The sequence below is a fragment of the Triticum urartu genome, chromosome 2 (genome assembly GCF_003073215.2).
Source record: "Triticum urartu cultivar G1812 chromosome 2, Tu2.1, whole genome shotgun sequence".
Lineage (NCBI taxonomy): Eukaryota > Viridiplantae > Streptophyta > Magnoliopsida > Poales > Poaceae > Triticum > Triticum urartu.
In genome coordinates, this window is record NC_053023.1 from 8678964 (window position 1) to 8704896 (window position 25933).

General features: G+C 46.9%; 2 protein-coding genes across 2 annotated transcripts; both read right to left on the reverse strand.

The window, feature by feature from the left end:
- Positions 1-23093: 23093 nt before the first annotated feature.
- On the reverse strand, positions 23094-24928 carry LOC125540610. Its single transcript, XM_048704213.1, has 2 exons — positions 24780-24928; positions 23094-23788 (listed from the first exon to the last, which is right to left on the reverse strand). Exons 1-2 carry the CDS (start codon positions 24894-24896, stop codon positions 23384-23386), a joined length of 522 nt encoding a protein of 173 aa, XP_048560170.1. The 5' UTR covers positions 24897-24928; the 3' UTR covers positions 23094-23383.
- Positions 24929-24995: 67 nt separating this feature from the next.
- On the reverse strand, positions 24996-25383 carry LOC125534724. The gene has a single exon (XM_048697859.1). The coding sequence runs from the start codon at positions 25347-25349 to the stop codon at positions 24996-24998; it is 354 nt and encodes a 117-aa protein (XP_048553816.1). The 5' UTR covers positions 25350-25383.
- Between the last annotated feature and the right edge of the window lie 550 nt (positions 25384-25933).

Below are 25933 nucleotides of genomic sequence, written 5' to 3' on the forward strand. Positions count from 1 at the left end.
TACAACGAGCAAACTGGCATAGCGAACAAGTTTTTGATTCATGGGGATGCCGATAAATCTCACCTCAGGTTTTTGTAACATATAGCAAAGCAACAAGAACAACACACAGTAACTAAAGGTTCACTTGAATATTCATTCGTGTGTGTATAGGGGTCAATAAGGATGTATACCGTTCCACTATTGATCATTGATCGGAAAGAGTTTCGGTCATGTCTATATTTCACTGAATCCACAGTGTCACACGCTTAAGGGTCATACATACGCTGACTACTAGGAGGTTAGGAGCTTGAGAGAAAGTCACTAGAAAAGTTTCGGAGACAATGAAAATGTTTCGGAGAGAAAACTGGAAGTGTTTCGGAGTAACGCGTAAGTTTTGGAGAAAACAAAAATACCATCCAGCCGGAAATGTTTCGGAGTGTGTCTAGAATTTTTTGGAGGGTTCCGAAAATGTTTTTTTAAGGGAAAGCCTCATGGAACTTTATTCATCTCTTGGCAAGGTTATATCAGATAGTAAATGCGATAACAAAAAGTTTGGTGCTTCATCTACCCACTCAAAACTACTACCTTGCTCATAGCTATATCTTGCTAAAAAATGTGCCAGATTGTTGGCTTCCCGCGGGCAATGCTGGAAAGAAATCGAAGGAATTCCATGTGCTAAATCAAAGCAATCGATCAGAATAGGCGTGTAGGAGCTCCAGATGTCCGACTCACCCTTGAACGCCTCAACGAGCTTGAGGCAATCTGGTTCCGAAAATGTTGGGGGGATGACATCCCCAAGGGATAGCAAACATAAGAGGACCAAGTGTTGGGAGGTGTTCCCACTGCGGGACAGTCTCCCCCTTTTTGTGGGCTAGTGCTTAAGAGGCGACCCCCTTTTTGGTGGGGACATATTGGGGGAGGGGAGCCCCCCTAATAGTGGAGGGGTGTTGGGAGGGGGCCCCCCTTGTGGGGACATGCTCCCTTCTTTTGTGGAGCTATGTTGGTGGGGGGGCTTTTGGGCAGCCATTTTCTTGCCTCCTCCACCTCCTCTTTCTCCTAGAAATAGAGGAGGATAGGAGCTCTCCAAACTCACTTCAACTTGAGCCTTTGAACTCTCATCAACTGGTATGCAATGATCTGCCTCCTCTCCCTCTCTAGCTACTGCACGAAATAGTTTTGTAGCGCTGGAAGACTGCCTGTTCTCCGTTAGCGATTAGTTCTGGACGGCGAAGCGCCGCTGGATATGTGACACCGTATGCGTGCAACCCGGTAGAGAGATAATATGTTCGATCTTCTGTTCAAGGGACTATCTAAGGGGTTGTCCGAAGGACTGTCCGAGGGAGAAAATCGTCACTATTAGGAGGTTGTAAATTCCTAAATGCGGGGATCTGCACCAATGATATTCACCGACTCTCCTTCTGCTGCTATGAGTTTAATGCTCAGATCAAACCTTGTACATCTTCATAGTGGTTCTTGACTACCGTGTTTCCCTAGAGGTATTATCTCACTGACGGTATCTATCCTTTCGTGGGCAGCATTTGTGAAGACCATCAGTAAGCCAGAAACTAATAAACACACTATTTTTGCCAAAGCTCAATAAGCTTGCTGAAAGGAGATTGAGAGGACATTTGGTGTGTTGCAAGCTCGGTTTGCCATTGTTCAAGGTCCCACTCGCTACTGGGACAAGAAATTCCTCTCGGATATTTTGACTGCATGTGTAATTTTTCACAACATAATCATCAAGGATGAGATTTAAACTTATAGTTTTACTATATTTGTAGCCGTGTCAAGCATAACAGGGACCCATATGAGATCATTGTATTTATTGCGACCTATAGAAAGATCTAGGACAATGTGACACACAGCCAGCTTTGGGATGATCTCATTGAGCACTAGTGACAACTTTTTGGAAGATAAACTCTCATTTTAGTCATTTGATTTTATTTGTATCCATGTGTGATTTGAACAATTCTTTTAATTCCGGACCATTTGTTATTGTAATAATTATTTGGATCTGAATATTTTTTCTGTAATTGTTGTTGTGTTGTATGATGCTAAAACATTATTATGTTTGATTTATATTGTTGTTCTTTTAAGATTATATCGAAGGGTGTGGCTAGGTCTCAGTCGACTATGATTTAACTAAGTATTAGTCAAGTGACATAACATGCAAGAGCGAAAATGAAAAAACTAAAAAGAAAAATTTGCACGAATCTCATCTCAATGTAAGATCTCACGGATATAGTATCGACTTAGACTTTGTTAAGTCTTAATCGACTGAGACTTAGCAAGACTGTTGTTTGAAATCATGATTTTGCCTATTCCTCTAAAACAGATTTGCGGTACCGCATGACATCGGGTGAAACAAATACGGCAAACCCACATCACAAAATTTGGACCAGAACCTTTAACTGTTTCCAAGTCAGTCTACAACTTGGTTTGCCGTAACGGATTTGATTTTACAGAACAAGTTTTTGCAGGAAAGAGGGAAAAAAATTCGGTGGAGACCGGCTGCAAACCTCCTCCTGTGCGTACCCGATCGCATCTGCTGACACCTGTACGTTCCCAGCATCCCACGGTATCCCTCGTCTCACCCGCTCCACGCGTTCCCTCGGCTCGCGCGCTGACGCTCGGCTCCAACGACACTATCTCGGCTCCTGGACGAGAGGTGACCACGCAGATGAGTCGGCTCAGGTGCGCTCCTTCCCCTTCTCCCAGTCGTTCGCCGCCTCCGCCGTCCGCCGCAATCGCCTCTGCCGTCCACCGCCGGCCCCCTCGTCCGCTTCCGCAGTCGCCATTTTCTCATCACCCCCCCCCCTCCCATTCGCTACCGCGATCACCTCTTCTGCCCCGCCCCCTCGTCTGCAACGGGGAAGAGCGACAGTGGCCGCCGGCCACACGACGCTGATGCAGCTTTCAGTTCCTTCTCCCTTCGGTTTGCCCACTGATTCTTTTTGAGATTCATTTGGCTGCGATGCAGTTGATCTGTCCATTGCTGGGGTTGGTTTATTGATTTGTATTTCTGTTCAACTTCCATTGTTCTCGCTGATGAACTGCTGTTGTTATATAGTGTTGCGTCAGGAGACAAGCATTGCCCTGATGCGGTCGTAGGTAAACATTGGATAATTAACACATTTTTGTAGGTGATAATGAACATATACATGTGAGGAAGTTTCTGTGCTTCCAATACTAAGCAACCAATCAGCATACAGGTAGTTGGTGTGGCGGAATTGGGCCTTCAGGAAATACTGCATTTATAATTGTATCATAAATAAAAGGGAGCTATTATAGATGCATTTTCAGATACCCATGAAGTATGGTTAAAAAGGGAGCAAAGAAGATGGCAAAAGTATAGAATGTGTTTCTTTGCAACAACTAAAACTGACAATATGGACTCCCTGGTTTCTTTGCATGTTACAGTTTTGAGGATCGGATTTTTATTTCACTGACATTTTCTTTTCTCTGCCCTGTATAAAGTCAATTTGAGAATAATCATGACTAGAGTGACAACATGTTTAAGCCTGGTTGGAAGTACATCTTCTGAATGAATCAAAGTCAGCTCGAGGCCAAGATAAAAAAGCTTTCTCAAGATTCTACTCTTGGCCCAAGGATGAAAGCATATATAAGCAGGGTGGCTATCTTTGACATCGACGGCGCCCTCCCTAGAGGCAGGAGCCTCGGTGATGGAAGAACAAAGGGGAGTCCTCCTCGCTGCGGAACAACAAAGCTCCACCGTCCGTCTCCTAGACGAAGACCCTCAAGTACACAACTGTCGTGGCAACCATTGGAGAAGATGGAATTATTGCTGATTTCGTCAACTTTTTGATAGACTAAATGTCAAGTCTTGCAACTTTGGAGTTGAATTATGACAAATGTTGTAGGAATCTAGAGTTGATTTCTCTACCTGGCAATGTACAATGTATCTTTTTATCTAACATATATATATGGATGATTTGAAATCCTCAAGGTGATGGTAAAAAGTGTGATTGTTTCTTTGATCTGCTATACACATAGAAGTACTTTTAGTAGTAATCTAAACGCTCTTATATTTCTTTACAAAGGGAGTATCTTTTAATCTATAGAATCAAGGTTCCAAATAAATACACTTTTTGGAAACTTCACAAAAGAAGCTACAACTTTATTGAGGATATTATTTTTGTCTTTTGATTAAGTAGGACTTCAACTCAAGTAAAAGAACACAATCTGTTTGGAAATTCAGAAAATTTTCATTCATTGTTTTTGTAGCTTCCAAACCAAAAGCACAAAAATCATACAATTTTACTGTAGCAAGAACCTTTTCATCCTATATTACTCTATAAGTATCTTCTAAACCAGCAGTCCACAAATCTTAAAACTTGACCCTATGACCAATCTACAAATAGCTCATTGCATACATCGTACATTGACATTTCAACCTGTCAATAAGAAATCTCTCTACATGTATAATTGATCACTACAAAAATAATTCTCTACACTATTTGATCAATACATCAGCAGGCTTGATCCGCAATGTCTCCTTCTGCAGGTGAAGTTGCAAATAGTCAGTGGCTTGGAGAACCCAGACTGGACACAAGATACCTTCCGCAGACCGTAAGTTTGACCATTTTCTGGACCAACAGTAGTATAAATCACACCTTGACCTTGAACCCATAGGAGATTTCTTCGCTTCATTGCAGTGAAAAGTTGTGCCTTAGAAGGAAGTTTGAGTGTGCAGTGAAAGTGATAACTAATGCATTATCAAAATTCAGTGATGACATAATAAAAGTGCACAAGTAAGAATATTTACATACATATTTTGGTCAGTAGCTGATTAACTTGTGCTTCCAATTGTCTCTTTCTGACATTAAGTGTGACAACTTTCTCTTTCAGTTCACGAATTATGAGATCTTGACATTACTTGTTTACATTTCTGATAACTGAAATTATGTTCAGAGTTGTGTCCATCATCTAAGATGGTCGATGCACAAATACATAATAGATTAACATCTTCCAAACATTGTATACGGTGATAGAGCACTATCAATCAGTAGCATTGAAATCCAAAACATGACAAGATCCTGCATAATGGATATATTCAAATATACATGATCTTCCAAAATCTCGAGTAGCATTGGAATTAATGCAGGGAGTATGTACTAAATACTATAATATTTTTTTCTTCTCAGTTACCACTGTTGGTGCAAAAAAAAGTGCATAGAGTTCAACTGCAATGGGTGAAAATGAATCAAAATAAAGGTATTTGCTCGGACATGTGTTGTATGGATATACTAGACAAGCCAACGCCAGCAAGAGCAACAACAGAGGCATATATAGCAAGCACTTGAGTACGGGAGGTGGAGAGTTGGGTGGGGAAACTATCCTTGCCGGCGGGAGTTTCGGAGACGGACAGCGTTGATGGAGGCCACTGCAGGCGACGGCGGGGGCGAACCCAGGCGGCAGAGGAGGCGAATCCTGGCAGCGGCGGCGCGCTCGCGAACCGGTCGCAGCAGTCAGGATCGAATCCCCAACGCTAAGGAGCCGAGCTGAGCCGGGAGCCGCGCAACGCTTGGGAACTGATGCGGAGAAGACGATCCATACGATGCTGAGCTTCTCCACATGGCGCGCATCGAGGGCGGGGCTGCACAGGAGGAGGTTTGCAGCCGGTCTCCACCGAATTTTTTTCCGGAAAGAGTTGTTCTAACCCAGGCCGAGCCGCCACCATCGATCCCCAAATCGCTCCACCCAACCCTAATCCCTAGCTAGCTAGCTTCCATGGTTCTGCTCGACCGTGAGATTGATTTCACCCCCGACGAGGCGGCATCCGGCGGAGAGTCAGTCCCCTACCCGTGGGGATTCTGGGAAGGAAGTGGGCCACCAAACCGCAAAGCCATAAGTGATCAAGTCATCAAGTACCTGCGGACCTTCAAGGCCCGGGCAATCGTCGGCAATCCGCCGGAACTCTCCTTCCTCCACATACTGGTGCCGCCGCAATCCCTCCCGCTCCCGCCACCATACATGGACCTGGACTCGGGCCGCATCTCCAGCACGGACAAGAACCTGGTCGCCCTTTACGCCGGCGGGTACCGCCCTGGCTCTAGTTTGCGGGGAGGCTATCTCATCTACGACGCCAGGAAGGACTCCCTGTCCGTGATCCCCCGTCTCCCCGACGACGACGACGACTTGCATGGAGTCATGGGGCACCAGTCGGCCGTCGTCATGTGCGACGCCCAAGGGGCGGGCTACCTTCTTGCCGAGCTCTTCATGCCAGGATTCTCCCAGGCCGGGGTCTGGCTGTGGAGGTCGTCCTCCCCAGAACCAGAATGGGTCTTGCTGTCCGGGAGCCATCCCCTTCCGTCCAGCAGATTCACCGTTGATTTGTGCTTCTCTTACCGGGGCTCTATCCTTTGCTGGGTGGATCTGCTCAAAGGCATGTTGCTCTGTGATCTCAACCAAGACTGCAACAACAAGTTCAGCTTTATCAAGTTGCCACAAGACTGTCCAGCCTATGATGTAAATCCCGAGTATCCAGACATCGTCCGCCCAGGCGAGTTCCGTTCCATGGCCTGCGTTTGTGCTGCACACATCAAGCTCATCGCCTTGGATGAATATGGATTGGAACTCATCGTCTGGACGCTGTCGCCTGACCTCTCAGGCTGGAACATAACCTGCAAGTACAATGTCGAAAAAATCTGGGCAAACGTGAGCTACCAGTCTGCAGGTTTGAGACAGCTTGCTCCGTCGCTCCCTGTCCTCAGCATCCACCAAGACGGCGTCGTCTACTTAGTCATAAATGACGAAAGCATCGTAGACCATCGACTAGTGCACAAAGGCCAGTATTTGCTTCGCGTCGACATGGAGAACGACGAGGTCCACATCTCTCCACAGCCTACAAGGCGTATTTGTTCCCAACTCTTTGCCAGCGAGTTCAGTGCACACCGACAGACAGGGTTTACAGCATCACCCTGTCATTTGATTCTATAGTTTCATTTGCATACTGCTGTCATTTCATTTATAATATATGTTCACCATCACTCAACATGCTTTCATTTGCAGGCTTGCTGCTAGTACTGTAATTTTGCTTAGGTTTTAAAAAATATATTAAAATTCTAATGCTTGTTTATCGCATCTGATTTGCTTCATACTTGCTAATAGAAATCAAAATATTTGGCACCTCCCCATGTTGAATAGTGCAAGTCTGATATTGATGCTCATCCGCAACATGATTCTGGAATCAACTTTTTTTACCAAATTACTCTGCCCTCTTGTCAATCAGTACCCAACTTCTTGCACATCATGATGACACTCTTTTGCATGTTTTAAGGCTGTTTTTTCTTTTCTTTTCTTCTTTGCTGATAGTGTTGTCATTAGCTTCACCTCTACACTTTATGATTTGATGAACTGGGCATTCAATGAATATATATATATATATATATATATATATATATATATATAGCAGGGTACGTGTTGAATTTCAGTAGTATGTTTCTGAACTCGGAATTGGCCAGTATGAGCCAAGTCCATTCAAAGATGCACATAGTAGATGATGAATCGTAATTTCAAACTAGAGCTGAACTCTGACAATTGTCTGAATGAAATATGTCAAAAGTAAATGAAAAATCTTTATTTTTAAAATTGATTCCATCGAGCGCCTGTTGGGCCAGCCCAAGCGTTTGCAGATTTGAAAAAAGTTCATCAATTTTGAAAAATATTCACAGATTTTCGAAAAAGTTCGCTAAAACAAGTTCAAAAAAGTTCACGAATTTGAATTTCCTTTATTTTAATTTTTTTACGCATTTTAAAAATATAAAAATGAAATGAAAAGGGAAAAAAGAAAACAAAAAAGTCAAAAAAAACAGAACAAACTCCGATTTAAAAAACACTGAGAAACCCCGGCCTGAAAGATCACAAAATTACATTTGTCACATAAGAAGCAAAAAGAAAGCAAGTGGGCACAACAAGTAACCTGTCCCGGTTGGTTACTAAAACTAAAACTAGAACTAAATCTTAAGGGTTGGAGTTCGAATCTCCCATGGCGCAGTTAATTTGAAGATTAAAAAAGAGAAAAAAGTACGTCGGGTGATGTATTAAAAAAAAGACCATCATATTCTTTATTATGAAGGGGTACGGAGAGATCTCATCACTTGACTAGTAGAATGCCCATGGCGTTGCTAAAATACGGGAAAATAAATCAAATGGATGACTAAGTGACATGACCATTCTATTTTTTATTATGAAGAGGTACGGAGATATCTCACCAGTCGACTAGTAGAATGCCCATGACGTTGCTACGGGCACAATACAGGAAAATAAATCAAATGGATGACTAAGTGACATGAATCAAGTCCTTTAAATATACATCGCCTTTTATCTATTTCTTTAACGTATACATGAGAGCACCTATGCACCGGTCACTTGTTTTTTCGGTGGTAAAATTGTGTGATCATCATTGTCTTCCTCCTTCTGTCCCCATGGCCCATCCTTCAACACTGGTAATGGCCAGTACCTATGTCGTGCGCCGCCCTGCCCAAGCAGCCTTCTCCGTAGGTCCATCGTTGCCCCTGACCATCCCTCTATCCCCACCCCCTCAATAAAATTACATGCTTGTGGTCGTCTTCTTTCCTCCTTCTATCCCATGACCAACCTTTTCACACTAGTTGCGACTGGTGCCGATGCCGTGTGGCGCCTGCCCGAGCCGCTTTCTCTTTCGGTCCATCGTTTCCCTCGACCATACCTCTAACACCCCCTCCCCTTCTACATCGCCGCTGAGAACCCACACCGCATGATTGGTAAGGCACATATCTGGCCATGTGCCCATGTGCTCACTAAATCCACCTTCTTTGTAAACCATAACGATTCTATCACAGTATCAAATGTCATATAACACTTGCCCAACATTCTAACGATAAGAAGAAAATAAATTGAAATTCCCCTTCACCTTCATTTTCAGGCCGAGCTAATTCTCCACGAGGACCTTCACCTTCCTGAAGAATTTAAGCGCCTTGTCCTTGGACATGAGCACTTCCACCCACATGTATCCAATCGTGTCATCAACAATGAGGAGGAAGTACTTGTTAGTTGTTACTTGCTGATGTCGCCGGGCCGGGGTGATCGGTCCGCACAGGACTCCGTGTGAGAGCTTCAGCCGCTCCTTCGCGCGGTAATCCATGGCGCACAGGAACGGCGCCCAGTGCTGCTTCCCAAGGGGGCACCACTCGGTAAAGTGCTCGATGCCATGGACCGCAGGGATGTAGACGGCCATGGCCTTGGCGGTGAGGTCGTGCAGGCCGTGTCCCCTATTTGCAGCAGCAGACCGACGACTCTGACAAGATGAGGAAGACGGGGTAGAGGCGGTTGGGCATCCGCCTCACACGCGTGCACCATCTGATGGTCTTACAGGCTCATGACATCCTCTCCGACCACCGTCTTCACGCTGATCTTATACAGCTGGTCGATGCTGATAATGTTGCTTCGGAGCCGCGGTATGCAGTACACCTCAGTCAGCACCTTGTGCTCGTCGTTCTTGCAGACGAACAGAACAAATTCGCGTGCGCCCCTGAATCTCAAGGACAGAGCCATCGCCAATTTCACCATATATACCGTTCACATGCTCGTCAAGGGTGGTAAAAATTGACGGCAATCCTGTCATTTGATTGCTAGCGCCGGTGTCGAGGTACGACCGATCGTTAACGGACGACACAGGGATGACGCGCTCCTCATTCAGGACACTACAACACGGTAGTAATTAGGACTAGGAGGCATTAATAAATGCCTTCGAAGGCTGGAAAAATGCCTTCAAAAGTCTAACAGGGCGTTTCTGAACAATAAGAATCACTGCCATAGCCGCCATTTCAACTGTGCATGACGCTGGGATAGCTGCACCCATGGCATGCCTTCCACTCATCTTCGGTAAGGAGCAGGCGAGCGCCGTCTGCACAGTTGCCACTCTGGGAAAAGCGCTCCTCGTTCATGAGTAGACGCCCCGTACGTGATCTCCTCGATGGAGATGGCCACCCGTGCCCGTGCGTATATCTCGCTGGCACAACACGCGGTGTTTCCATGGCGCGCTCGTCGTTGTCCTTTGCCGGGGATGACGTGCATCTTCTCCGGTGGAAACCGACTGGAGAATCGTTGCCAGTGTTAAACATTGTAGAGGAGCATGACGCTGGGATCATTTCAATTGACATGGAGAATCATTTCAAGTGTGCATGACGTTGGGATCGCTGCTAACATAGCAGTTTGGGCCTCTTCAAGAATCATTGCAGTGGCATCCCAATTCGTTGACATGGAAACGTTTCTCCCGAAGCCGCCTCAGAGCGTTGGTCCATCGTAACAGTGATATCGCCAGCCATCACTAGCAGCAGGGCCCGGGGATCCTCCTGTCCTTGCACGGCTTGCGGCATTCCCTGACCTAGTGGCACTTGCCCTCACACCGCCACTACCGGAAACCGGCCCTACCCCGACGGCCAAATCAATGCCGACGGCTGCCGTCGGCCTACTTTGAGCTATGCCGACAGCCACGTCTTGGCCGTCGGCGTATCTTGGCCGTCGGGCTACCACGAGCTAAGCCGACGGCACCCGTCGGCATACAACAGTCGTCGGCCCAGCTGCGAACACGGCGACAGCAACCGTCGGCATATCCAGGCCATCGGCATACCCGTGGGCCCGGCGACCCCGCCCGTGACCAGCGGCTAACGTCGTCAAATCTATGCCGACGGCCTGGACGGGCAGCCGTCGGCATATATCGTCATGCCACGTGGCAGAGGTATGCCGACGGCTTTGCCGTCGGCATAGCTCTGCGACGTGGCATTGCTTGATTCGTCAGCGCTTTTGATGGCGCCGTCCGTTGCCGTCAGACAGAAAACACTGCCGACGGCTATACTATGCCGACGGCTGACGCCAGGCCGTCGGCATAGGCCCCTATGCCGACGGCTATACTATGCCGACGGTCTGACAAGACTACGCTGACGACATCTACGCCGACGGGCCTGTGCCGACGACAACCGTAAGCATAGATCTATGCCGACGGCCTAGGGGCCTATGCCGATGGCCCGTGGCCGTAGGCATAGCCCGCGAGTCCGGTAGTGCGCTGCGACTTGCCACGACCGCCAACCGTCGTCGTCATTCCCACCGCTACCTTGTCGATCGTTGCCATTCCCAACGCTACCTTCGAGCATGCAGTTGCGCGAGTTCGCATTGGTCTTTCTGTCCAGCCTCTTGCTACCACCGGAAGACCTTGGCACGCCTTCCACTCATCTTCGGTAAGGAGCAAGAGAGCGCCACCAGCGCACTTGCCACCCCGGGCAAAGCGCTCCACGTTCATGAGTAGACGCCCCGTGATCTCCTCGATGGAGAGGGTTCTCCTCTCCTCAGGTCCACGAGTGTCTCCCTGGAGATGGCCACCTGTGTCTGTGTGTTTCTCGATGGCACAAAACGCGCTCGTCCAAGATCTCATCCGTGAGCAACCACAAATAAGTGACGGCCCCAGAAAGTCGCAATGTGAAATCCTCGATGCACTCACCATCATTGAACTCAAGGGTTCTCGATGTCCCGATGTAGCTTTTGCGCCTTGGCCTCCCGAACGCGCTCGGCGAGCGCCTACACACATATCACATGCACATCGTTCCATGCGTCCTTGGCATTGTTCCGATTATGTACGCCAGCTCATTCTTTAGATGCTCATTTGGACTTACTTTTATTTTTATTTGAGAACATCAGCATATTCAAGTTTTATTGACAACAAATATACTACTATAAATCTCACAGCAAGTTAGTATAAAGTTGAGTCATCTATTTTGGAACGGAGGGAAGACCAATGCAACCGACCGCCGCAACGCATGTGGAAAGCGCGGGTTGGCTTGCGTCCACGTGAGATGAGTGTTGGAAATATGCCCTAGAGGCAATAATAAAAGCATTATTATTATATTTCCTTGTTCATGATAATTGTCTTTATTCATGCTATAATTGTGTTATCCGGAAATCGTAATACATGTGTGAATAACAGACGCCAACATGTCCCTAGTAAGCCTCTAGTTGACTAGCTCGTTGATCAAAAGATAGTCATGGTTTCCTGACTATGGACATTGGATGTCATTGATAACGAGATCACATCATTAGGAGAATGATGTGATGGACAAGACCCAATCCTAAACATAGCATAAAGATCGTGTAGTTTGTTTGCTAGAGTTTTTCCAATGTCTAGTATCTTTTCCTTGGACCATGAGATCGTGTAACTCCCGGATACCGTAGGAGTGCTTTGGGTGTACCAAACGTCACAACGTAACTGGGTGACTATAAAGGTATACTACGGGTATCTCCGAAAGTGTCTGTTGGGTTGACACGGATCAAGACTGGGATTCGTCACTCCGTATGACGGAGAGGTATCACTGGGCCCACTCGGTAATGCATCATCATAATGAGCTCAAAGTGACCAAGTGTCTGGTCACGGGATCATGCATTACGGTACGAGTAAAGTGACTTGCCGGTAACGAGATTGAACAAGGTATTGGGATACCGACGATCGAATCTCGGGCAAGTAACATATCGATTGATGAAGGGAATTGTATACGGGGTTGTTTGAATCCTCGACATCGTGGTTCATCCGATGAGATCATCGTGGAGTATGTGGGAGCCAACATGGGTATCCAGATCCCGCTGTTGGTTATTGACCGGAGAGTCGTCTCGGTCATGTCTGCATTTCTCCCGAACCCATAGGGTCTACACACTTAAGGTTCGGTGACGCTAGGGTTGTGAAGATATGTATATGCAGTAACCCGAATGTTGTTCGGAGTCCCGGATGAGATCCCGGACGTCACGAGGAGTTTCGGAATAGTCCGAAGGTAAAGAATTATATATAGGAAGTGCTGTTTTGGCCATCGGGACAAGTTTCGGGTCACCGGTATTGTACCGGGACCACCGGAAGGGTCCCGGGGGTCCACCGGGTGGGGCCACCCATCCCAGAGGGCCCCATGGGCCAAAGTGGGGAGGGGAACCAGCCCATAGTGGGCTGGTGCGCCCCCCTAGGCCCACCCCATGCGCCTAGGGTTGAAACCCTAGGGGTGGGGGGGCGCCCCACCTTGGCTTGGGGGCCACTCCAGCCCTGGCCGGCGCCCCCCTAGGAGATCCCATATCCTAGGGCCGGCGCCCCCCTAGGGGACTATATAAAGGGAGGGGGGGAGGGGGGCAGCCGCACCCTGCATCCCTGGCGCCTCCCTCTCCCCTGCTACACCTCTCTCCTTCATAGTACATGGCGAAGCCCTGCTACGGTGATGCCCTGCATCCACCACCACGCCGTCGTGCTGCTGGATCTTCATCAACTTCTCCTCCCCCCTTGCTGGATCAAGAAGGAGGAGACGTCATCCGCTCCGTATGTGTGTTGAACGCGGAGGTGCCGTCCGTTCGGCGCTTGGTCATCGGTGATTCGGATCACGTCGTGTACGACTACTTCATCCACGTTCTTTGAACGCTTCCGCTCGCGATCTACAAAGGTATGTAGATGCATCCGATGACTCGTTGCTAGATGAACTCATAGATCGATCTTGGTGAAACCGTAGGAAAATTTTTGTTTTCTGCAACGTTCCCCAACAGTGGCATCATGAGCTAGGTCTATGCGTAGTTCTTCTTGCGCGAGTAGAACACAATTTGTTGTGGGCGTAGATGTTGTCAACTTTCTTGCCGCTACTAGTCTTATCTTGCTTCAGCGGTATTGTGGGATGAAGCGGCCCGGACCAACCTTACACGTACGCTTACGTGAGACCGGTTCCACCGACTAACATGCACTAGTTGCATAAGGTGGCTGGCGGGTGTCTGTCTCTCCTACTTTAGTTGGAGCGGATTCGATGAAAAGGGTCCTTATGAAGGGTAAATAAAAGTTGACAAATCACGTTGTGGCTTTCACGTAGGTAAGAATTCGTTCTTGCTAGAACCCTAATTCAGCCACGTAAAACTTGCAACAACAATTAGAGGACGTCTAACTTGTTTTTGCAGCAAGTGCTTTGTGATATGATATGGCCAAAGTTGTGATGAATGATGAATGATCTATATGTGATGTATGAGATGTTCATGCTATTGTAATGGGAATCACGACTTGCATGTCGATGAGTATGACAACCGGCAGGAGCCATAGGAGTTGTCTTTATTCTTTTATATGACCTGCGTGTCATTGAGAAACGCCATGTGAATTACTTTACTTTATTGCTAAACGCGTTAGCCATAGTAGTAGAAGTAATAGTTGGCGAGCAACTTCATGGAGACACGATGATGGAGATCATGATGATGGAGATCATGGTGTCAAGCCGGTGACAAGATGATCATGGAGCCCCAAGATGGAGATCAAAGGAGCTGTGTGATATTGGCCATATCATGTCACTATTATTATTTGATTACATGTGATGTTTATCATGTTTTGCATCTTGTTTACTTAGAACGACGGTAGTGAATAAGATGATCCCTCATAATAATTTTAAGCAAGTGTTCCCCCTAACTGTGCACCGTTGCGACAGTTCGTTGCTTCAATGCACCACGTGATGATCGGGTGTTTGATTCAAACGTTCACATACAACGGGTGTAAGACAGATTTACACATGCAAACACTTAGGTTGACTTGACGAGCCTAGCATGTACAGACATGGCCTCGGAACACAGAAGACCGAAAGGTCGAGCATGAGTCGTATAGAAGATACGATCAACATGAAGATGTTCACCGATGTTGACTAGTCCGTCTCACGTGATGATCGGACACGGCCTAGTTGACTCGGATCATGTTATACTTAGATGACTAGAAGAGGGATGTCTATCTAAGTGGGAGTTCATTGATTAATTTGATTAGATGAACTTAATTATCATGAACTCAGTCTAAATTCTTTACAATATGTCTTGTAGATCAAATGGCCAACGTAGTCCTCAACTTCAACGCGTTCCTAGAGAAAACCAAGCTGAAAGACGATGGCAGCAACTACACGGACCGGGTCCAAAACCTGAGGATCATCCTCATAGCTGCCAAGAAAGATTATGTCCTACAAGCACCGCTAGGTGATCCGCCTGTCCCACAGAACCAAGACGTTATGAACGCTTGGCAGACACGTGCTGATGACTACTCCCTCGTTCAGTGCGGCATGCTTTACAGCTTAGAGCCGGGGCTCCAAAAGCGTTTTGAGAGACATGGAGCATATGAGATGTTCGAAGAGCTGAAAATGGTTTTCCAAGCTCATGCCCGGGTCGAGAGATATGAGGTCTCTGACAAATTCTTTAGCTGTAAGATGGAGGAAAATAGTTCTGTCAGTGAGCACATACTCACTATGTCTGGGTTACATAACCGCTTGACTCAGCTGGGAGTTAATCTCCCGGATGATGCGGTCATTGACAGAATCCTCCAGTCGCTTCCACCAAGCTACAAGAGCTTTGTGATGAACTTCAATATGCAGGGGATGGAAAAGACTATTCCTGAGGTATTTGCAATGCTGAAATCAGCAAAGGTAGAGGTCAAGAAGGAACATCAAGTGTTGATGGTCAATAGAACCACTAAGTTCAAGAAGGGCAAGGGTAAAAAGAACTTCAAGAAGGACAGCAAGGGTGTTGCCGCGCCTGGCAAGCAAGCTGCCGGGAAGAAGCCAAAGAATGGACCCAAGCCCGAGACTGAGTGCTTTTATTGCAAGGGAAGCGGTCACTGGAAGTGGAACTGCCCCAAATACTTAGCGGACAAGAAGGCCGGCAAAACAAAAGGTATATGTGATATACATGTAATTGATGTGTACCTTACTAGTACCCATAGTAGCTCCTGGGTATTTGATACCTGTGCAGTTGCTCACATTTGTAACTCAAAGCAGGGGCTGTGGAATAAGCGGAGACTGGCGAAGGACGAGGTGACGATGCGCGTCGGGAATGGTTCCAAGGTCAATGTGATCGCCGTCGGCACGCTACCTCTATATTTGCCTTCGGGATTAGTTTTAAACCTTAATAATTGTTATTTAGTGCCAGCTTTGAGCATGAACATTGTATCGGGATCTCGTTTAATTCGAGATGGCTACTCATTTAAATCCGAGAATAATGGTTGTTCTATTTATATGAGAGATATGTTTTATGGTCATGCTCCTATGGTGAATGGTTTATTCTTAATGAATCTCGAGCGTAATGCTACACATATTCATAGTGTGAGTACTAAAAGATGTAAGGTTGATAATGATAGTCCCACATACTTGTGGCACTGCCGCCTTGGTCACATAGGTGTCAAACGCATGAAGAAGCTCCATGCAGATGGACTTTTAGAGTCTCTTGATTATGAATCATTTGACACGTGCGAACCATGCCTCATGGGTAAAATGACCAAGACTCCGTTCTCAGGAACAATGGAGCGAGCAACCAACTTATTGGAAATCATACATATTGATGTGTGCGGTCCAATGAGCGTTGAGGCTCGCGGTGGCTATCGTTATGTTCTCACCCTCACTGATGACTTGAGTAGATATGGGTATGTCTACTTAATGAAACACAAGTCTGAAACCTTTGAAAAGTTCAAGGAATTTCAGAGTGAGGTTGAGAATCAACGTGACAGGAAAATCAAGTTTCTGCGATCAGACCGTGGAGGAGAATACTTGAGTCATGAATTTGGCACACACTTAAGAAAATGTGGAATAGTTTCACAGCTAACGCCGCCTGGAACACCTCAGCGTAACGGTGTATCCGAACGTCGTAATCGCACTCTATTAGATATGGTACGATCTATGATGTCTCTTACCGATTTACCGCTATCTTTTTGGGGCTATGCTTTAGAGACTGCCGCATTCACTTTAAATAGGGCTCCGTCGAAATCCGTTGAGACGACACCGTTTGAATTATGGTTTGGGAAGAAACATAAGTTGTCATTTCTAAAAGTTTGGGGATGCGATGCTTATGTCAAGAAACTTCAACCTGAAAAGCTCGAACCCAAGTCGGAAAAATGCGTCTTCATAGGATACCCGAAAGAAACTGTTGGGTATACCTTCTACGTCAGATCCGAAGGCAAGATCTTTGTTGCCAAGAATGGATTCTTTCTAGAGAAAGAGTTTCTCTCGAAAGAAGTAAGTGGGAGGAAAGTAGAACTTGATGAAGTGTTACCTCTTAAACCGGAAAAAGGCGCAACTCAAAAAAATGTTCCTGAGGTGCCTGCACCGACTAGAGAGGAAGTTAATGATAATGATCATGAAACTTCAGATCAAGTTACTACTGAACTTCGAAGGTCCACAAGGACACGTTCCGCACCAGAGTGGTACGGCAACCCTGTCTTGGAAATCATGTTGTTAGACAATGGTGAACCTTCGAACTATGAAGAAGCGATGGCGGGCCCGGATTCCGACAAATGGCTAGAAGCCATGAAATCCGAGATAGGATCCATGTATGAAAACGAAGTATGGACTTTGACTGACTTGCCCGATGATCGGCGAGCCATAGAAAATAAATGGATCTTTAAGAAGAAGACAGACGCGGATGGTAATGTGACCATCTATAAAGCTCGGCTTGTCGCTAAGGGTTATCGACAAGTTCAAGGGGTTGACTACGATGAGACTTTCTCACCGGTAGCGAAGCTGAAGTCCGTCTGAATCATGTTAGCAATTTCCGCATTCTACGATTATGAGATATGGCAAATGGACGTCAAAACGGCATTCCTTAATGGTTTCCTTAAGGAAGAATTGTATATGATGCAGCCGGAAGGTTTTGTCGATCCTAAGAATGCTGACAAGGTGTGCAAGCTCCAACGCTCGATTTATGGGCTGGTGCAAGCATCTCGGAGTTGGAACATTCGCTTTGATGAGATGATCAAAGCGTTTGGGTTTACGCAGACTTATGGAGAAGCCTGCGTTTACAAGAAAGTGAGTGGGAGCTCTGTAGCATTTCTCATATTATATGTAGATGACATACTTTTGATGGGAAATGATATAGAACTCTTGGACAGCATCAAGGCCTACTTGAATAAGAGTTTTTCAATGAAGGACCTTGGAGAAGCTGCTTATATATTAGGCATCAAGATCTATAGAGATAGATCGAGACGCCTCATAGGTCTTTCACAAAGCACATACCTTGAGAAGATATTGAAGAAGTTCAATATGGATCAGTCTAAGAAGGGGTTCTTGCCTGTGTTGCAAGGTATGAAATTGAGCTCAGCTCAAAGTCCGACCAAGGCAGAAGAAATAGAAGAGATGAGTGTCATCCCCTATGCCTCAGCCATAGGTTCTATTATGTATGCCATGCTGTGTACCAGACCTGATGTAAACCTTGCCGTAAGTTTGGTAGGAAGGTACCAAATTAATCCCGGTAAGGAACACTGGACAGCGGTCAAGAATATCCTGAAGTACCTGAAAAGGACTAAGGAAATGTTTCTCGTTTATGGAGGTGACGAAGAGCTCGTCGTAAAGGGTTACGTCGACGCTAGCTTCGACACAGATCTGGATGACTCTAAGTCACAAACCGGATACGTGTATATTTTGAATGGTGGGGCAGTAAGCTGGTGCAGTTGCAAGCAGAGCGTCGTGGCGGGATCTACATGTGAAGCGGAGTACATGGCAGCCTCGGAGGCAGCACATGAAGCAATATGGGTGAAGGAGTTCATCACCGACCTAGGAGTCATACCCAATGCGTCGGGGCCGATCAAGCTTTTGTGTGGCAACACTGGAGCTATTGCACTTGCCAAGGAGCCCAGGTTTCACAAGAAGACAAGGCACATCAAGCGTCGCTTCAACTCCATTCGTGAAAATGTTCAAGATGGAGACATAGAGATTTGTAAAGTACATACGGACCTGAATGTAGCAGATCCGTTGACTAAACCTCTCCCTAGGGCAAAACATGATCAGCACCAGAATTCCATGGGTGTTCGATTCATCACAATGTAACTAGATTATTGACTCTAGTGCAAGTGGGAGACTGTTGGAAATATGCCCTAGAGGCAATAATAAAAGCATTATTATTATATTTCCTTGTTCATGATAATTGTCTTTATTCATGCTATAATTGTGTTATCCGGAAATCGTAATACATGTGTGAATAACAGACGCCAACATGTCCCTAGTAAGCCTCTAGTTGACTAGCTCGTTGATCAACAAATAGTCATGGTTTCCTGACTATGAACATTGTATGTCATTGATAACGAGATCACATCATTAGGAGAATGATGTGATGGACAAGACCCAATCCTAAACATAGCATAAAGATCGTGTAGTTTGTTTGCTAGAGTTTTTCCAATGTCTAGTATCTTTTCCTTAGACCATGAGATCGTGTAACTCCCGGATACCGTAGGAGTGCTTTGGGTATACCAAACGTCACAACGTAACTGGGTGACTATAAAGGTATACTACGGGTATCTCCGAAAGTGTCTGTTGGGTTGACACGGATCAAGACTGGGATTCGTCACTCCGTATGACGGAGAGGTATCACTGGGCCCACTCGGTAATGCATCATCATAATGAGCTCAAAGTGACCAAGTGTCTGGTCACGGGATCATGCATTACGGTACGAGTAAAGTGACTTGCCGGTAACGAGATTGAACAAGGTATTGGGATACCGACGATCGAATCTCGGGCAAGTAACATATCGATTGATGAAGGGAATTGTATACGGGGTTGTTTGAATCCTCGACATCGTGGTTCATCCGATGAGATCATCGTGGAGTATGTGGGAGCCAACATGGGTATCCAGATCCCGCTGTTGGTTATTGACCGGAGAGTCGTCTCGGTCATGTCTGCATTTCTCCCGAACCCATAGGGTCTACACACTTAAGGTTCGGTGACGCTAGGGTTGTGAAGATATGTATATGCAGTAACCCGAATGTTGTTCGGAGTCCCGGATGAGATCCCGGACGTCACGAGGAGTTTCGGAATAGTCCGAAGGTAAAGAATTATATATAGGAAGTGCTGTTTTGGCCATCGGGACAAGTTTCGGGTCACCGGTATTGTACCGGGACCACCGGAAGGGTCCCGGGGGTCCACCGGGTGGGGCCACCCATCCCAGAGGGCCCCATGGGCCAAAGTGGGGAGGGGAACCAGCCCATAGTGGGCTGGTGCGCCCCCCTAGGCCCACCCCATGCGCCTAGGGTTGAAACCCTAGGGGTGGGGGGGCGCCCCACCTTGGCTTGGGGGCCACTCCAGCCCTGGCCGGCGCCCCCCTAGGAGATCCCATCTCCTAGGGCCGACGCCCCCCTAGGGGACTATATAAAGGGAGGGGGGAGGGGGGCAGCCGCACCCTGCATCCCTGGCGCCTCCCTCTCCCCTGCTACACCTCTCTCCTTCGTAGTACACGGCGAAGCCCTGCTACGGTGACTCCCTGCATCCACCACCACGCCGTCGTGCTGCTGGATCTTCATCAACTTCTCCTCCCCCCTTGCTGGATCAAGAAGGAGGAGACGTCATCCGCTCCGTATGTGTGTTGAACGCGGAGGTGCCGTCCGTTCGGCGCTTGGTCATCGGTGATTCGGATCACGTTGTGTACGACTACTTCATCCACGTTCTTTGAACGCTTCCGCTCGCGATCTACAAAGGTATGTAGATGCATCCGATGACTCGTTGCTAGATGAACTCATAGATCGATCTTGGTGAAACCGTAGGAAATTTTTTGTTTTCTACAACGTTCCCCAACAATGAGGACTTGGTGAGAAGGGAAGGGTTGAGAAGGTGCATCAATGAGGTGATGGGTGGGGACGAGTACAAGAGGAATGTTTTTTTTAAGTGGATGTAGGAGCCAGAAGGCCAAACAGGATATGCAAGAACAAAGGAGCTTTGACAAGAACATTGCAGGATGCGCGTCCCCTCGCGTTACTCCCCCCGCGAGCGACCGAGGGGCAACCCTAGCCGCCGGCGCCTCAGCCCCCCGCCCCTCTTCTCCCCTCGCCACCGCCGGTCCGCGCCGCCGGGCAAAGCCCGGTATGTTCTGGCAGCGGCGGGGGCCCATCTTCTCCTCGCGCGAGGGCTCGGCGCGGGCATGCATCCTTGGGCGGCGGCGACGTGTTCATCCGGGGCGTGGCAGCGCGTGGGTAGGTCTGGCGGCGGTGTGCCTCGTCCTGCGCGTGGAGGGCCGGACATGGTGGGGGCTACGGGATCACCCGGAGGCGACAGGGGCGACTCCAGTGTTGGATACGTGAGCAGCAGGCAGGGCGGCGTCCGTTGCCTGTGCGGCGGCGGCCAGATCCATGGTCGGCATGGTGCTCTTCCCCTCGGTGGAGTCTATGCCTAGAGATGGGTGGACAGAAGCCACGAGTCTGGCGTCCCGTCCAGATCCGCCCCGGCGTGGCAACCGGTGGCGCATGGAGGACCGGTGAGGGGCGGCTGGAGGCTCCCTACCGACGGCGGCTTTGGTCTTCACGACGAAGCTCCGTTCGGTTTCAGTCAGCTATGAGCTCGAGGGGCCGTGATTTCCGGTGAAAATCGCGCCGACTACGGTTATGGCGGACGATGGCGGCGTCTATGACGTTGTTCCCTTCTTGAGGCATCGTTGTTGTAGGTCATGGCGCCCCACTCGTGATGCTCCGGGGGAAACCCTAGATCTGGGCCTACCGGGTCGGATGATGATGGCACCTTCGATGCCGTTGTCCCTCCTGGGGGCATCATTTTGGAACACGTGCTGGCTGGAGGGGACAAAAGGAGGAGCGGTGTTACATCTACTATAAGGCCGACGGCGGATCTCGGCGGCATGGCATCGCGGAGGTTCGGCGATGGGCGCGTCTGGAGATGGACTCGCGCAGAAGGAGGAAGCTGTCTGGCGTCATGGTGGCGTTGATGGCAGAGAGGCCTGGCAAGGTCGGTGCATCAGCTCTGCTCTGAGGATGGACCGAGGGAAGATGGAGGTGACGGCCCTTGCAGCGTGCGGTGCTCACTGGGAGTATGCCAGACCAAGGTGGGACCCAATCTAGGTAGTGGCTTGGATGGGACACCCGGCTTTAGATGTTAGGTTTTGGTGTGATGTCTATTTGGTATTAGGCCCGGACATTCGGCACACCTTCATCAAGGGGATAGGAGTAGCAACAGCGTTGCCAAGATGGTGGCTTCAGGCTTATTGATGTATCACCTTATATGGTCTTTGTGAATAATTAATAATATGGCAGCATGCATCGTCCACATGCAGAGGCCGAGGGTACATCCTCCTTTAAAAAAAAACAATAACATTGCAGATTTTTCAGCCAAGTATTTATTGAAGTAAGACAATTTTTCAATTAAAGAGATCTTTCCAATTTCCTTAGCCCACACTGAACGTTAAGAGATCCCTTGAGTAGTTAAATTGATTGCTAAATCGATCTGTATAACAAAATGGAGCAGTAGCTGAAAAATCATTGCTGTAAAATCAAGTTACTTTAATCTTGAGAAAAAATCAAGTTATTTTTGTTGTAAAATCAAGCAGTTGCTAAGAACTACTACTTGTTGTAGATAGGAAGGAGAGACTGCAGCGTTTCTGCACCAAGGCTCAGTTGCACCTGCCGATGAACAGTAATATAAAAAAAAATAGCAAAAATGTTCAAAAAAATCTGAAATTTTTACGCATTTAAGTTGAGAGAATCTTCTAGGTGCGTGCAAAGTTTCATGATGTTTGGACATTTGACAAGCTCGTGGCAAAAATAACAAATTTGGCTTGTCAAAGAAACTTTCAAAAAGTGCACTGTGTAGACCGAATTTTGTTTCTTTCACCATGAGCTCGTGAAATGTCCCAACACCTTGAAATTTTGCACGCACCTAGAAAATTCTCTATCTTTCATGTGTAAAAAGTTCAGATTTTGTTGAATTTTTTGCTCTTTTTTTTCGAATATACTGTTCACGGGAGCAAAAGAGCCTGGGCACCATTATCAATTATCGCAGAAATGAGATCAACTCATTCCATATAGCACTGTTGTGGGATCCAGACTTTTGAGGCCTGAATTTGCGATTTTCTCGCGTGTACCTAGCAGAGCATGTATGGAGATAATAAATTAGCACATGTTGGTTTACAGAATCATGCAGGTCGTTCATATGTACCTAGAATAAGTCAAAGGATCAATATGCAAATAAATGGATCCTTAAGTCAAAAAAAAATTATCGGTACGCTTCCTCTTTGGCATGTCAAGAATCAATGCAATGTGAAATTAGAAATCAAATAATATTGACAAGTTCAAGCAGACATGCAGGTAAGGCCCGAAATAAAAAGGTACCTCCTGAAGTTCAAGGACATATATAATCAAAACAATACATGCCTAAAGACCATAGAGTTCTGATGATAATTGATCTGCATGGCGATCAGGACGACATGATCCACAAAATACAGTTAAAACATGCTGCCACAATCAAAAAGTTGCAAGGAGCATATACTACAGGAAAGAGGCAACCAAGCTATCATCAGTCCATAGTATTTCTGATTCTCATCAAAGATCAGACAACGAATTTAACACAAAGTCTGCAATGTAAGTACCACCAAAATCAGGTACCAAAAGAAGCAAATACAGATATTAAGCTATGTTGCGGATCTGCACCGCTGAGAAAGGGTCATCAAAGGAGTAAACCGTCCCTCTCTTGAAGCTCCAGGGGCTACCTCCTTCAGGACCTGTGCTCCCGAGAAGCACCATTTCGCAGGACCTGCTGGCCATGTTGTTAGAAGCTTCCTGCGCTTTACGAGTCGCCTCATCCATCGAGAATGTCGTGAAGCTCTGGTTAGCCATGGAGATGGACGCAGTCCTCAGCACCCTCGTGTTCCGGAAGAAGAACTTGAGGAAGGAAACCTCCCCAAGCTCCCCTCGGAATTCTCTGTAAGAGAACACCTTGATACACGACTTGACGCTTTCGGTGGGCTTGGCCTGCTTCCAGAAGTTGAGGTTCATCCTGGCACTGCCAGCTTGATGATCACATTTTTCAGACTGCAAGAAAAAAAACAATTACATCACTCATAGTTCAGCTATGATGAATCATGGTGAGTATATAATGCTGGTACACACACACAGCGCTTCAAAAGCGGCAGATATTGTCCCGTGAAACAAACAACATGCATACCTAAATGTGGGTTCTGATATATGAGAGAGATATGAGATGCATGAAGCTGGACAAAGTACCAACTATCCTAGTAGTACAGATAAACAGCAACTACGGTGGCCTCATGATCACGGTTCATGTATAACAAATTAAGCTGCAGTGTAGCTCTCCTAACACGTGCACAATTTACCAGCATCAATATGGCATTATGGCATGCTACACGGACCTCCAACAAATTGTAGGCAGCAATGTGCAACCCCCAGAATTCATAACAAATGTCATAACAAACTGAAATTAACATGCAACCCCCAGAATTATCATTCTGAACTCTAGTCACTTTTAGTATGTGCAGAGAAGACCTGATGGCTAAGAATAAATGGAAGCCTAAGAAGAACTGTGCAATTAGTTAAGCAGACATAACTCATGTCATGATATGGTCTAGTACCAAAGAACTAACATGGCACTGTGATAATGTCACACAGATCACCAGAAAACTGTAGGCAGGATTGAGCAAGATAATTATATATAAGTTGCAGACTTGACAGCTGAAATACAGGCCCTAATGGCGGAGGTTGCTTTCCAAAGGTTAGTGGGTGTAAGAAGAGAAAACCTGACGGCTGATAATAAATGGAATGCTTGACATTTATGATCATTGACTCAGACAAAGCAATGCAAATCAACGATCAATATTTTCACACGTGAAATTAGCATAAAGTAATAACTACCAAGTAGCCCACACGTGAAAGATCAGAAATTGATACCGTGTATGCACTATGCAGTTCCCCATGTTTGTTAGTATCACCAGAGATCTCACTCAACTATTCATGTGCTTGATATCATTGTCGATCGCAACTAAAACATGAAATGTAAAGAACTTACAATAATGTGGAGTGCCTCCAAATTGGGAAAGCATCCGAGGAAGGAGGGAACCATCTTGGCATCCGTGTGGTTTCCGAAACGCACATTCAGACTCAGGACCTTGATGCCGGTGGCCATGGTGCTTGGGCTCGCCTTTATCCCGGCCTGAAATGAACCCGATTGAACAAAAAAAAAGTCACACATTTAGTCATGGACCTCCATCAACCGGACATTTTGCTAACTGAACAAACTGCAGACAGGAGATGTATGTACCATGACGATGGTGTCTCGGATCTCTAGTATGGTGCTCCCTGGCTCCAAGATTCCTAATGCGTGTAGCTTGGGAGCGTCGCCAATCCTGACTCTGGTGCACAAGCCACCGGCGTTGCTCCGAAAGCCCTCCAGGATGAGCCGCTCGAGGCGAGGAGCCTTCACCACGGCAATGTCCTCCAGAAAAGAGCTGCAAACTTGGACGCACCGGAGGCTCTGGCTGACGAGGCGAAGGCGCAGCCCCTTGTTGCATCCATGGATGTTGAGGGTCTCCAGGACGGGGCTCTTGGCGACGACAAAGTCGATGTCCCCGGCCTCCATGACGACGCTGCAGATGCCCAGCTCACGGAGATGGGGGAAGGAGATGCCGAGCTATTGAGCAATATATAGAGTTACAAATCTATATATGTAGTGCTGCACTCTCGTGAGTGAGCTTATTTTTCTCAATTTAATTATCGGAATGTTCACACTGGAATTCCATTCATTTTTGCCAAAGTCCTAATTTGTATTCATTCATCAGTCTCTATTTTCCCCATCCCTTTGTATTTTTATTGCACTTCTGAATGTAATAGAGCTATCTACATTGTACACTGATGGACACTTCTGAATGTCCCCAACTTTGCTCGTGTGATTTTGCCCTTGCACGCTAGCCCCCCCTTGAGGTCGATCCAACCGGGTCGTGTGATAGGCACCACCATGGCTCCGCCCGCACGGGAGGGCAAACCATCATCTATCATATGCATTATTAACCAATGTCGACCGACCTTGAATTATTTGCCGCCTCTTCTTTTTACTCTTGCCATTATTATGTGTCATCATATATAAGCAATGACCTTGAGGTGTTTCTATCTATCTATGTGTGTATCATCTGCTAAGCAAAGACGACTCAAAATTCAAAACATGCA